The following is a 15580-nucleotide window of genomic DNA, read 5'->3' as shown; positions in this document are numbered from 1 at the left end:
AAAGTATGAGCACACAGGGGATGATGGAACACAGAGAAACATTGGTGAACTAGAGCTATTCAACTATTATACTAGCTGGGAGATATTTCCTCAATTTGGTTGGGCTTTGTATCCCAAAAAGTGTACTTTTTGAAAAACAAAATACATCATTTACTTTCTAAAACCAGAGTAAAGCTATAATCCACAGATAAACACAATATAGCTCTTTGTTCACCTCTTTATTAGTATTTTAGGTATATTTAACAGCCTATAGCAACAAGTTGTGAAGATGTGACCCAGTAGTTAAATATCGCATCTCTAAAACTAATACCACGTGTCAAGCAAACTGAATACTTCTCTCATAAGATGCATGTCCCTAGATGATCATGTTGCTGTGCTAATCACAAGGGCCCCCACCCCTTCCAATAAAAGGGGAAGCCGGGATCTCAAATGTGAACTAAGGAAGTTGGTTGAACTATTGCAGGGGGTGGTTCAACCAACATAACAGAGGACAGGCAATATTAAAAGTAAGAGGATAGGTAATGTGTCACAGAAGGCTAGGGGTCAAAGGGCTGAGAGCAATGCTTAATTTGTAAATAAAAACGTGCCGGTGCTCAAAGCCCTCCTCTTAAACACGCGGCTGCTGCAATAAAATGTGCGAACACGGAATACTGAGGCAGCGTAATCCTGAAGCCATCTCGGGCCTTTTCAATCCATTTAAAGCCCCTCCCTGCCCCTTCAGCTCACTCTTGCAGCTTCCTTCTTTCTCTCATTGTGACGCTTTTTCGTGTTTCTCTTCCTCCTTCTTTCCCATATGTGTCTTTTGCTCGCAGTAAATGCTTGAGGCAGAAAAATAGCCTTGGCCCTCAAAAATAAGTGCCGGTGCTTAGCACCGGTTACAACAAGCACAAATTAAGCACTGGCTGAGAGGAAAATCAGTAACATGGGGGAGGGGAGGGTGTCAAGGTCTTTCATCTTGCCTCTTTCAAACAGGAGGGTGAAGGAATTGCAGAAGAGTTGGTGGTTTTGGTCATGTGGCCCTGCAGTACTCTTCTCTATCTAGCACAGCTGTATGTCCTCAGTAAATGCAGCACCTACATGCTACTCGATTAACACATGGTAGTTCCTATACTGTGCTTTAAAGGGGATGAAAAAAGTCGGGGTATCTAAAAGGTGCGTGGTCTATGTAATCAAGGGTGTGGCTCAAAAATGTAAACTAAATTTCTGTACTTCCCATAGTGTGCCTCACCCAAATATATAACACAACAACTGACACACCTAAAACCAGCCAGGACTATTGATTTTGTCTGTGGCTGTCAACTGTTTAAAAGAATAACAACACTGATTTTGTTGTAAATTGCTAATATTAAAAATGTCTCCATCCTGACGTTATGCGGCTGTGAATTAAACGTTACTGGGGCCTGTGGAAGCATGACAGCAGCGTTGAGATTGGTCTGAGCAGTCTGGTTCGGCACACAGACAGGGAGTGGGAGCCTGTGCACAGTATTCAACCGGCTGTGCAATACAGCCGGGTGAAGAAATGCTAAGTGCGCATGTCTGTTTTGCTGGCCCAACACGACCACCAAACCAACATTCACACCTACCTTGCAATCCACTTCTCCTCCCCGTGACGTAGCCCAGAACCGCCCCGCCCTAACCTGGCTCTGAAAAATTAAATTAAATTAACACTGTGTTATTACCATTTTATTTTAATTTGTTTTTGCACTGCGCAAATCAGTGGGGAGACGCTCCTTGGCCTTAACAGAGGAGCAAGGGGAGGACAAAGGGAAGTCGAGACGGATAGCTCCTCTATTCACATATATATTTGTAGAAGACCCCTGACCATCGGATCTTTTGTTATGAATGAATTGCACTTTGCTTTTGGTGAAGCGAAACAGAAGTTTGATTAAAAACTATTGGAGACTAGAGGTCTGGAGCAAAACGGAAGTGTGACCACAGGACGGATCTCCTTCATCCCCCACTGGTCTCCACGGCTGGCCTGTAAACGCCACGAGCCGCCCCCTTTCCTCTCTGACAGGCTTGGAGACATACGGAAATCCCCGATTCAAGTGCTGCTCCGATCACCTACGGCCCAGCCCAGCGAGAGGAGGGAGGGTTCATGATTCCGTAAGGCACGAGCGTGGAGGGGTGGTTGCGAGAGTGCATGAGGATGGAGGGCAGGGACATAAAAATCACAATATAGTACAGTTCAATACAGTTCAGTCGGAAGGAGTCTTCTGAGAGGAAGGCACTGGACACTGAAGTACCAGAGACGGAGCATAATGAGGGATAGGGGGCAATGCAGGAGAGGCAGGTCGTCGTCGCATCAAGGAAAGGAAAGAGGGAGAATGAGAGGAAGGCAGGGTAAAGAGGGTAACTGTAACATATAGATTTTCTCAGCCCATCTTGCTCAGAAAGCTACACAAATGAGACAGCAACAATATTAGAGGAATGAGGAATCCCATGCTCTAGTTCTGATGCTGAGTGCTTCAGAAATAAATTGCCTGTTAAAATAGAACAACCACAAATAATGAGCCGATAGTCGCCATGAACATGAGTGTAAAGGAGATACACAAAAAAAAAAAAGAAGTTCGCTTGCAGCCAAATGTATGGCCAAAAGTGCAATTGGCCATGTAACAGGGGTGATGCCCAAGGTGGTAACCAGACCGCCCCAAGGAGGGACAAACGAAAAGCATTTGCCACTGATAACAAAGGATTTTGAAGGGCAAGCCCACGAACGAGTGAACGTGATGGGTTTGAGGTGGGCTTGGTTAAAAGCCCAAATAGATAACTACACATCAGGAAAAGCAGCGCTTGAGCGCAGCGATGCTCAACCTAAAAATGTGGCTTCCCGGGTCACCCAGTGTCAACTCTCCCAGAGGCAGGTTTCTCGATCTCTGCTTCATGCATCGATTTGGCACTGCACTGTCTTTTCTTGTCTTGGGACTCTTGACCTCAGTGAGTCATTTTTCATCCAGTTGTTGATTTCTCCCGCCATGCTGTATTGGTCATTCGTGCCCTTGGGATTCCTTGAAGAAAGGTTACATCTTGGAATCCTGCTTAATGCATCCAGCCTCAGATGTCACAACAGAGACGTTTTAAGGCATGGGCTAAGTGTGCTATAGCCCAGGGCTCCACCCTTTCAGGGGGCCCCCTTGGTAGAGCAAGCTCCATTCTTAAGAGATCTGCCCTGATAAACTTGAATAATTCTTAAAGGGATTGTTTTAAATACCGTTTTCCATCAATTTATTTTTTAATGTGGGTTATCTGTGACTGTTTTAGATACATTGCAGAAAATCTTGTTTCGTTTGTGGCAATAAGCATTTTAATGTCATATACATAGCCTCAATATTTTCCCAAATCGCCAAGCTCTCATCTGAACTTGGATAGTGCCTCCCTAAGCTCCTACAGCTGGATCTCACTATCTACCAATTTTGGGGAGCTACAGATACATTTTGTTTGTGTGGTTTCGATCAAATTTTGTACCATGTTTGTGAATAACTTGTTTTATACATAGTCATATAAAAATGCATGCAATATTCACAAATATGTACTTCAGTATCTGCACACAGATTGCGTAGATCATTTGTTTAGTGAATGTTAATGGTTACAATCCACTAGAAAAAAATTCACAGTAAAGCTATATAACACATGATTTAAAACAATATTCTAGATGAAAGAATAGATTGAAAACAAACTTTGGATAGACAGAACATCTTTAAGACAAAGTTCATGTCTTCATGTTTCAGACCAAAGTTTTAACTGACTGCTCTGTTTTGGATAAACTGGAGCTGGTTTGCAGGTATTTCAGCAGCCGACTTACATGTGAGTCAGGATCAATACCAGTGCCCTCACTAGGTGAAACCTTTTTTGCATTTATATTCTTTCAGGAGTATCTCAACCAGAAATGCTGTAGAAAGATCACCAGTGGTATATAAACATTATACAGAAGATGACAATTCAAACCATGATGGGAACAATGTGCGAAATAAGAAGAGGTGAGTTCAACAGTATTTATACATATCAGACCAGGCGACATTTGCGGTGTACCCGGTGCCAGTTCTGTTGGGGATCTTCGGGTATTAGTAGGAGACTCTCGACTGGTTGTCTTAGGAGGCATTCGAATGGCCTAAATCCAAATAAAGTGCACAGAGTACTTATTTGGTCTTAGACAGTTGGTCCTTAATAGGGTTGCTACAGGATAAATTGACTAGAGATGTTAAGAAAGGCAGTTTAGGAGCAGAGGGAGTTAACAGGTGACAAGACATTTGTACGAGAACATTATGCACAGTGAGTCAGGCCTCATGACGTCTGCAAAGGGGGTGGAGAATGAGTCTAGGAGGCTGAACATTGTGGAGGTAGCAAAGATAAGGTATTTTTCTATAAATGAGAAGGAGTGATGTGGGAGACTAACCATGTGTCTTACCATCTGTATTTTGAGGTTGGTACTGAAGCAGAAGATACTAAGTAGGTGGTAGGTGACAGATATAGCAATTGAGGTGGAAAGAACATGTCAATATCAACGATCCCCAGGGGTGGAAGGATGCTGTCTTGGGCAATGCAATGGGAATAATTTTTTTTTATCAGTACTATAGTTTAAAGTAAGTAGATGCCTACGGTTTATTTCTGTGTTCAACTGATGTATTGTCATCCAGTGAGGAAGAGTGTTAAGGCTCTTGCTGCATACTTTTGGAGCTAGAGAGTAAGCTGAGTAAAGAGACAGTTTGGGTGTCATCAGTAAAATATCTAGTGAAAAGATCAGTAGTACTGTGATGACCAAGAAGAACTTGAGATGTGCTGCCCCGAACAACATAGTACGAGCAATTAAATGTTTGAAGTTTGACGTGAGTTGTACATACACTTGCCCTGTATTATCCTATCATTTTGTGGTTTGCTCCGGAATTGTCTCCAAGTCTTAAAAACGTACTGGGGGGAGCATTTATTTGAGATCATAAGTGTAACAATACTCCTAATGGAGCCCTTTGACTCTGTGACATCTTCAGGTTTTTGTCTGAGCAGTTTTTTTCCTTTTTTTTTGTTAAAAAAATGCTTTTCCTTTATAGTTATTCAGTTGTTCAGGTCTCGTCTCAATTTTCTAACATTTTTTTAACTATTCAATGCAATCAAGACCTGCTCAAACGTGCTTTCACCTCTCAGGATATCTCATTCCACTGAAAAGATTACCAACATTAGGAACCTTTTTGTAGTGTCCTCACCAGCGTGGGAGCATGTAAAGGACAACGCCACACACGGAGCTCTGTAACAGACATCTTTATTTCTTAGCATACGATCACATATTGCTCTCGGATCACGTCATAATTGTTAATAACCACACTCTAACACTTGCCAGCAAGTTACATAATTTCTCTATGGAGTTTGGCTTGAACCACAAGGGTTCTAGCATGCTTAGACTCACAACACTTCTCCCCCCTTGTTAAATAAAAAGAATAAACAGTAGTCTCACTATACGTCTTCAGTAAGTCGTTGAGGTTTTTGCACTTGTTGGCCAGATCGAGTGGTATGAGGTAGCTGTGTTGCACTCTGGCTGTACACCAATGGTACAGGTTCTGATGCTTGATCTGGACAGTCAGGCAGGATCGCCTCATTTATAATTGTAGGAGCTGACGAACGTTAATGTAGGTGCTTAAAATGTAATGAGTCCCATGTGATGGACTGTCTCTGACGATGTGCCTTCACTGTGTGTCCTTTGCACATTACCACCCTCAGAGGATAGATAGCAAATGGAATGTCTGTTTTCCGCCTTCTTCTCTGTTTGACCAGGACTCAGTCACCTTCCTCGAAGACTGTTTCCTGAGCCTGTCGATGCAGGTTGGCATATGTTTTCATTTTGCACTTTTGAGACGTGTCTGTGATACAAACCTTATCAGCCTTCAAAGGTCAGTCCACTGTCCACTGTGGTGTTTTGGTTCTGATGGCTCTGCCAAATAGCAAGGTGGCAGGACTCTCACTAGCTGTGGAGTGAGGAGTTGACCAATAAGCACAGAGGGTTTGATGCAGGGCCTCGTTTAACTTGATTCCCTCCATCTCCGCTCACTGAATTACCCTTTTGAGGGTACACATGAATTGTTGAACAACACCATTGGCTTGTGGCCACAGAGGTGTAATCTTTTGATGTTTTACATTTAGTCTGATTAGAAACTCCTTGAATTTTTTGTTATGAAATGGCTGACTAGTGTCAGATTTGAGAATGGCAGGGATACCCCATGCTGCAAAGATGTTGTCCGGCCGCTCGATGACCTTGTCATGGGTTGTTGATGATAGCTTCTCTACTGAAGCAAAACATGAATACTTATCAGTCACTGCCATAAGATGATGCCAATTCCCTAAGGGCCCAAATAACTCAACTACAACTGTTTCCCAAACCTGTGGAGGAAGGCCAGTCATTGTCACTGGATGCTGTATCACTTTTGGGGAAAGGCAGTTGCAAAGATCGAACTCTTTTAGTTCATTCTCAACTCACTCGTCTAAGCGCAGGAACCACAGTCGGTGTCTTAGGGCTCTTTTGTTGGCTACAATGCCACAATGTCCTACTTGGGCTAGTTCACTAACTTGCTGTCTGAGGCTCTCAGGTATGACTGATTTGCGTATGGCTGGGTCTTAACTGGAATAGCATGGGTAGCAAAAAAACAATGGATTTAGGCCCAGATCTCTGTACTGGGGGTAAATGTTTGACATTGTACAGCATTCCATCCATCACTTGTTCTTTTTGCCCTTTTTATTAGGGCATTCTGTACAGTGCCGTCATCTGTTGGCAATGGTTGGATGTGTAGGAGTCAACTCCTTTTGTTGAATCTGTGTAGAAATCTGCCCCTCCTACATGGCATTCCCCTACTTTGAAAAATGTGTTCTTGAGGTGTCCCTCCCCTGGTTCCTCTTTGTATTTGAAGAATTCCTTTTCTGCCTCTTGGTGGGGCTCTGGTGTGTATGGAGGTTGCAGCTCCGTGGGCTCTTCTACTCTCCTCTTTCCCAGTGGTTTATGAGGGATTCTGAAGGTTTCCAAGGAGTCATCAAACTCTTTCTTCCTCCTCAGTAGGGCCTCCATCTTAGCCTTAAAGCGTTGTTTCGTCCTTTGACTTTTGAACATTCCGTGCTTTCTTTTTGGCTTTGAACCTTCCTTTTTGAAGGCCCATTATCCCTCCTGTGATATCGATAACCTTTTGGAGTCGAGGCCCATTCTGAGGACTTGCCTACCACGGTGTATTTTGGTTTTGACTTTTGGGGCTTCTTTTGCCTCCCTTGGATCACCCGTGTTTTAAGCATCAAGGTTACCTTTGCATGCCTCAAGTCATAATGTTTTGATTCAGCTGCATTGTGCCCTTGTGGTGCTGCCTGGCATTTCTTGCTATCGCCATTTTTTTTGGCATTTTTTATCACTTGACCTCAATGACTTCTTCTGTGCCATAGCCTTCCCCTTGACCAGTTCAGTTTCTTTGGGGTTTTCCTCATCGCTTGACAATCTCATATCTTTAAGTAAATTGTTGTTTTCTGGGGCTGCACTGTAGCATGATGCACCCACTTCCATTTTTCTGTTGCCTTCAGGTTCTTGGGCAGGAATGCTGCACACCCCTCTGATTTGTAGTCCTTTGTGAGACAAAGGTTGCATACATTGTGGCTGTCCTTCTGTGTGAACTTGTGATGGCAGTTGGGTCAAAATCTAAACGGGTTGTGCTCCATACCTCTTGCTCATTCTTGGACCCGTATGTTTGAGGTGCTTTCTTCAGAAACTCTTTGAAGAATTTCCGATTCCTTCGATTCCTTGTTGATATTCCTTGATGTTTGTCTGAAACCTTTAGCGACTACATGGATCTTTAAGTGAAATAATTTCTTCTGTGCTCTTGACTATGCTTCCAAACCTAACTGTGGGAAAAAGAATCTGAAGATGGCTACTATGGCAAGGGGCTTCCAAGCATACATCTGATGTCACACAAGGAGGGATATGACTCACAAAAAAATAAAAAGAGAGAAAAGTGACTAAAAGAGACAATTCTAGATCCAATCACTTGATGGCAGAATAATGCACAGGGTGTGAAATCAGAATGCGGAACACTTCAATGCACTGACCTCTAATTCAATCCTCGTGAAATATCACTAGTTTAATATGACATCCTCCACCAATAGGTGAATGATGTGCATCTCAGTCCTGAAAAGTTGACTATATACCATTCATTCATGGATGTCCAATATATACCAAAAACTCAACATTATAACAGAATTTGTTCTTATCAACAGTGAAGTAAGTGCAAGCTTAGATGTTACCGGGCTATGACCAATGCAATGTCACTGCTTTCTCGGCCCTTCTCCGCCCATGTCAAAACACTGAGCTATCCACCTGGCCCAAATCTCTCTTTCAAAGGTCACACCAAAAAAACATAAAATAACCTGCTACTAAATCTGCCTTCTGTGCAAGATCATACCATCTCCAAAAGCCAGCACTATCCAAGCAACAGTATAAGCTCTCATCCTTATTCGCATTGATGGACTGAACACATTTCTCATTGACCTCTCAGGCATCCACCTCCTCCCACTTCAAGCAGCTTTCCATGCATCTGCTCTTCCCATCACCAGAAAACGTATGCATAGTCTGATATCTACAATGCTCATATGCCTACACTGGATTCCCATCCAACATCAAATTTATGTTTGTACGCATCATCTACATATCTGTAAAAGCTGAAATACTAAAACCTGGCTACTTTACTAGGAACATCTTATTTGATATTTATACATGTGCCACCCCTAGCTCCAACCAACTGATCTTAGTGATTCAGGAAGGAATCCTTCTCTTCACTTTCTACCTTCTCAGTCCCCGCCTCACCGAAATATCTCTTACCTATAGAGAAACTGTATTTACTTATACCATACTGTAGTGATGTAAATCTCTATATACTGCAATCTTGTATATTGTGTATGTTCTGTAAACTGTTTAACATTTTCACTTATAAAGGTCCCTAATGTAAAACTCCAGACAATGACATCCTTATGTGCACCTTATTTAAAGTGTTCCCCGTACTACTGTAGCATGTTAACACTTGATGCTTGTTTCTATGTAAATTGCTTCACTACACCTGGGGTTTGTTCAGCTCCATATTAATACCCCAATATAGTGGTTCTTAACCTGAGGTCAGAGACCCCGGGCATCTGCAAAGCCTACGGAGGGGGTCTGCGACTGCTTAGGAAATAAATAATAAAACCATAATAAAGTGTATACATATAAAGAAGCAAAAGGTGAAATTGAAAACGTTAAAACATGCAGCAAATGGGGAAGAATTTGAAATTGGAGGCTAAAAATTAAGTTAGTACCATCAGCTTGATTCATGGTAGCAGAGCAGGTGCATCAAACGGAATATAGTTTGAATGATGAGTGGACGCAATTGAATTTAGAAAAGCTCCAACCTTCCAATTAAAATGTTTCATTTTTTATATTTGTTTGTGAATTAAATATAATAGCTCATCATTTTTATATTTGTTTGATGAATGTTTGTTCTGTTTTTTTTTGTGTGTATTGTTTTTTTTTTTTAAAACAACTATGTTTATTAAATTTTACAACTAAAAGCTCCGTACATAATCTACTAACTGTAGAATAATAGTCCACAATTATATCACAGTGTCCATCCACATTCACTTGTCCACCTCCATTGTCTTGCGCTACCCAGTTAGTCTCATTGGACTTCCTCCCACTGTTCGGCCAACCCTAACTTTTTGATCTGCCCTGACCACCCTAGTAACCAGCGTGGCAACTATATAACCCTGCCACCGACCTATCTCGCTCCAATTCCTCTTCCTTATTTTCTCAAGAGTCCCACACTTATATATATATATATATATATATATAAATTCAGGGAAGATTATATATACTTGTACGTTTGCCCTCTACTCTCTCAGAGAATATCATTATTGAGTCTTCTGTTTAATGCAATGCTAAGCAGGAACAACATTTTCCATTTAGACTAGCATCCATGTCTTAGTATTAAACCTCTAACTGATTGAATTGGGAACGTAGTAATTTTCCCTAAGGAAGAATAAAGTTACACATTATAGGTCGGATTTTCAAATCTTAGTTTCCGTGAATAGGTGTGACAAACCTCTGGAAATTCAGGAATAGGTCACCAAAATAATTTTTTTGTATATCAAGCCTTATGTATCGATCATTCCCCGTTATCTTGCATTCTGGAAAGGAGTCCTCACACTTACAAGAATATAACATTTAGGTAATGAAACTTGTCCACATTCATAAAAAAATATTTTGGCCATTGCATTCTCTATATGATCTAATAACAGTTATCAGAGCTCTCAAAACTCCAGTCCTTTATGTCACCTCTCCATTGGAGTTCTGTTCACCATGTTTTTTTAGAGTTGTTCAAATTTCAGTCCACTGGCATAGCCAATGTGAAGATGCCTTAAAATTAAAGAGCCTTGTGGGATTCTGGTGGAGATCATGGAAGTGATACATCATTTCTTTAATTTAGTATAGAGCTACCTCAATTGAGAAGGTTACCACTTTACATAGAGCACTTTATTGTAGCAGAACATTTCCAAAACTCAGTAATGCACACAAAATATACTATGTTGTGTGAAGCTGAAACCAGATAACAGAACATGTGAAAGTATGTAAAGGGACAGTACCATAGAATAATTATTTATTTTTCTACATCACACATTGCATTACACATATTTACAAATTGAGACAGAGTGAGGTACCCAGAATAGCATGATTTTTTGTCAAGTGGCAAACCCACAGTTAGAACCCAGGTCGTATACCAAAGCTACTAGAACAACTCTTCTCATCCAAGGGCCTGTCCTTCAGTCACTACACAGTAAACGATTTCTTTATAGAAGACTCTGAAAGACAATTTGTGAAACACTAGACTGGAATGACAATGCATTGCACATGAATTTATAGAAAATTCTTGCTGGAAATCAGAATTCCCAGGATGTTGTCACAAATGTGAGAATGAAGCTGTGCAAATTACTGAAGTTCACCAAGAGGTAATTTCAGTGTGGGTCATATACTCTATAAATAATCTTATTAGAACATACCGTAGCATTTAACATCTATTATCTTCTTTCTCAGGCTTTCTGTCACAGCAGAGTATGAAGTTCTAATAAAAGAATGCAACGATTTTTGGAATTATAAACATTCGTCATGTTAGATGGTTTGACGTTCATTCATTTGTTGTCAAAGGGTGGTTTAATGTCAGTTGAGGTGAGTGGTACTCTGAAGGTATTAGAGTAGCAATGTTTAGTCTTATGCAAGCAAATGTAATGAGTCTGTGAGATGTTGGAACAGAGTGATTGTATTTTTGTTTAGTTAGGGCAAGTAACCTCTTAGTGAATTGTGAAAAAAGTAGACATTTTGCTATTACAAAAATGCCTTTACTGGAGGACTATAAAGTTCTGGTAAACTATGGAGTTGATTTTGGAGAGATTGTCTTGTTCAGAATCATAGTTTCACAATTGTCATTCTATATTTCCTTTTTTCACAAAGTCAGCGCCTTATAATAGTTCTTGTTAGTAGCTGTAAAATTAATCTGTTCTAAAATAGTTGATTGGTTGTCCTCAACTCACCTAACCAGGGTTAGGGAATAATTTTTCATAATTACGGGTGGTCCTTGTTAATTTGTTGGGTCATCCACACATAGGTTCATGTCTCTCTTTATAAAAGTATTATTAGATAGGAACTGGGGGCTGAAATCGTATTCAGGTATTGATCTAGCAACGTTGAGTTTATTGCTTGGGAAGAGAGGTGGGGAGGCAAATGGTTCAAACTTGGAAAGGATCTTTGTTGTCTACCCTGGAATTCAAGATTAGGGGTTTTGAATGGGGAAGAGGACAATAAGTTAATTTAATTTGCTTAGTCTCAGGATTGTGTTGTGAATGCAGCTGATAGCTCCAGAGAGAACACTCGTTCTAAAGCAAAGACATTACTGAAAAGTAATATTTTTTGATTAGATGAGGGAAGGCCAATCTAGAAGATGCATGCAATATACTATAACGTGGACAGCATTAGGTGACTGAAGACTGAGAACTGGGTAAATAACATAGTCATTGGTAGATTGGGAGACTTGAATAAAGGTAGTGCAAGAATCAATAGAATTGGATAAAAAGGGGCCTCCCTAGACGCATAGGCAGATACATAAATGTTGTTTCCAGGGGTGCAGTGCTCCATAGATGCCAATATAAAATGGGTTGCTTGTGTCTCATCAAACATACAGGCTCCCGGTCAAACATAAGAAAGACAGGGAATGTTCGGATGTGTGCTGAAGGGGTCTTGCAACCAATGTATTATTGTGGGACTGTCCCAGGATATAAGGAGTCTGTCAATATGCCGTGCACAAAATAGATGAAACTGTGGAACTTGCAAGTCACAAATCCATGATTGCATCATTACTAGGAGTCCCATTGATCCACCAAGGCAATGCTAGATCAACATGGAGCAGAGGTTGACTGCTCTGATGAATGCCGTCTGGATTATATTGGGGCACTGAAAAACAAAAGCTGGATATCTCATTAGAAAATGGACCAATTTAATGCACCATATCATGGCTATCAAGGCAGAGCTGCAAGCAAGTACGAAGTGGGGCTGCTTCAGATGAGTGACTTGATCACTCCCAAATCACTCATTTCACTATATTGTTGAGCCACTTGTTTAGTTTTTTTTTTGTTTAATATTAATTTTATTTCTTCTGCTTCACAGTGGATAATGGCATCTTGTTTAGGTTGGTGCTAAGCTGAGATTCGTTTTATGGAGAAGGGATAGGGATTGTGCCCAGTTAAGGGCATTGAGGGAGGAGGGGGTTTAACATTGCAGTGTGTTCAGACTACTGAAAGGTTTTGTACTTGATACATTTTTGAGTCATTGAACTGGTGGAATTTTTTTAACATAAAATAATATTTGATAAAAAGATGGGGCTCCTGTGTTTTGGGGTAGACAGGTGGACAATATTTGAGGTGTACGAGATGCAGCAATCAGGAGGGCTTGTGACAGAAAGGGTGGACTGTGAAAAAGTGAAGCCACTGATGGAAAGGGTTTGAGGATACAGTGCAGTAATCTAAAGGATAAGGTCTAAACAGATTTTGACTTTGGTGGTGTTTTGGAATTTGGGGTACTTGGAAGAGGCAGGAATCAGGTAAATTATATTTTAGAAAGGTCATGTCTGGGCATCTGAGGATATATGTTGGTGTTTTAGAGGTGCAAAACAGTGGGATATTGAAGGGTCAGCTATTTGGCAGAAGGGATTATTTGGTGTGTTATTAAGTTAAAGCACAAGAAGCAAGAAGATATGATGGTCTATGGAATATAAAAATATTGCTTAAATATGGTCCATAGAAGGCTGGGGTTTACTTCTGCTTTGTCTGTGGAAGTGTTTGAATTTTAGGTTAACAGAGATGAAGTAAGAACAGGCAAACCAAAAAATACTGTGCTTGAGGTGTGTTTGCATTATGGGGTGCTGGGATTCATGGCATCACCTGGATGACTTTCCCTAGGACCATCTTGGCTATCTCTTTCTGGTCCCTGTTGCAGGGGACATAACTGACAGCTGGCATCTTTGCTACCATAGGCCCAGCAATCTGGCCCTACACACTCGCAGCAGGCATTGTGGAACCACCGGTACCGTGAAGCTCCTACAGACTCGCAGGATTGCCGGCATCGCTTCATAGACATGCAGGAACCAAAGTACAGGACAGTGCAGAGAGCCGAGTCATTGCCAGGAGTATCTTCAACGCCTAGAGTGGAAAAAGAGGTACAGAGGTCAGTCAAAGAGAAGTCAACTTTACATACAGAGACACAAGGACCAGGACTCAACAGTTGAAGAGATGGGTATACAGATCAAGACCTGAGAGATAACGGTCAGTCACTGAGAAGCATGCAAGACATTCAGCAAACAGCAGATCTTCTAACCGTCCTATTTAGATACAATCCAAATGGATGGATGAGTCATCTGCCGCTTACTGGTGGAGATCTTGCATCGGCAAGCTATAAATAACCTCCAGACTACCAAAAATGGTATATCAAGAGTTATAAGGGGGAGGCGTCAGCCACAGAATTACATAGAAAGAGAAGCAGGCTGAGAAGAAAACATTTGTTGGACAGGATTATTAGCTGTTTAAAAGTATATTCCAAGACAGTTAAGCAAACTAGGGTGTTGTGTAGCCATTTTAGTTTTAGCTCCGTGCACGTTATTTTAGCACACTAGGACTGCCACTGTGCACTTTAATCTAGATATATTTTATTCAGCTTCATTTATTATTTTAACAATAGCCACTTTTGCAGTCTTGTTTTATTTCTCTCTCTCTAGCTGTTTTTGTCTAGGCCAGCACTACGTTCTCAAACAAGACATTCTTGTTCACTCTGTGCTTCTTTCAAGGCTGCAGTACGATAGGTTGCCGGTGAACATGGTAAAAGTTTTGCCTCCGGTATGCATAAAAAAACACACATTCTTACGTAGGGACATTTTCTCAGAACATCAGCTGTTTTATTATAAAAACACTTCCTTGTCCCTTACACGTTAGAGGGAGATTCCAGCCAGAGAACCGCGACTGTATGCTGATTGCTGAATGCTTCGCTACAGCTGTTTATGCAGACTTCAGGGCTTTGCTCAGGTATGGGGGATAATGTCTTCCCAGGGGAACCTGAAGGGCAGAATTAGAGCTTAACATGCTGTGCTCTATTTTAGCCTAGGTAGGAATTAGTCTATTGACTCTAGTGAAAATATGGTAGCGTTATTTCTATGCTTCACTCTCCTTGTCATAATTCTAATCTTGTCATGCTGTATCGTCCTGGTTATTGCAGTACATGATTTGCAATCTAAGATGCAGTTGCTTCATTAAAACCTTATTGAAACATATACTGCCTCTGTTTGTCATTGTATATGTGAGACTAATGTAACTGAGAGAAACGGATGAGACCTGAGTGACCACGATTTCCCTGAGAAATCAACTTTGTCATGTGCTCGGTTGCCCAGTCATCCCTGTCCTTGGGTAGAGATGAGGCACTGCTAGTTAGCCGGAGCAAAACCCGGATTTGGGCGACAGGGGTCACCTGTAGTGGGTTAAGACTCAGTCTCCCACACCGCCGCTCAAAATCCAGTAGTCTCATTAGAATAATGAGGGTCTACGCGACTAGGAGTTATAGTAAACTGTAAATAGTGTGACATGCTTCATAGGGGTCAGAATCAGCAACTGACAATATTGATATACTGAGGCACAAGAGTGACAGAAGTCAGCTGCTGAAGAGGTAGCGATACAAAGAGGCATTATGGGTAGGCATGAGCCTTAGAAGAGACAAATATCAAAGGAGAGTCAGGAAATATACAGCTCCTTTCAATATGAGAGCTCAGCAGCACAGACGGTCACCTAATCTGCAGAAAGGCAGAAGCTTTGAATAGCCATGGTGTAATACACTAAAAGAATAGTCCAATTCAAATTACAACTATAATTACCTCTGCATATTTTTGTTTCTAGACCTACTTGTGGTACACAATTTACCTCTGAGTAAAGATGCCTGGAAATAAAGCTAGTTAGTCACTACAGCAGTGAGCCATGTACAGTTCCTAAGAGATCCATCTTAGCATGAATTAAA

At 41.2% G+C, this 15580-nt stretch overlaps 1 protein-coding gene across 1 annotated transcript in view; it reads right to left on the bottom strand.

Moving 5' to 3' along the window:
* Window positions 1-10609: 10609 nt before the first annotated feature.
* Window positions 10610-15580, bottom strand: part of LOC138299658 (twisted gastrulation protein homolog 1-A-like) — a 46998-nt gene continuing 42027 nt past the window's right edge. Inside the window, exon 5 of the mRNA XM_069238119.1 lies at window positions 10610-13725. Within this exon, the coding sequence (XP_069094220.1) occupies window positions 13439-13725 (287 nt within the window). The 3' untranslated portion in view covers window positions 10610-13438. The remainder of the gene's footprint in view (window positions 13726-15580) is intronic.

Source organism: Pleurodeles waltl, chromosome 6 (genome assembly GCF_031143425.1).
Source record: "Pleurodeles waltl isolate 20211129_DDA chromosome 6, aPleWal1.hap1.20221129, whole genome shotgun sequence".
Lineage (NCBI taxonomy): Eukaryota > Metazoa > Chordata > Amphibia > Caudata > Salamandridae > Pleurodeles > Pleurodeles waltl.
This window is presented reverse-complemented; position numbering and strand designations above follow the sequence as displayed.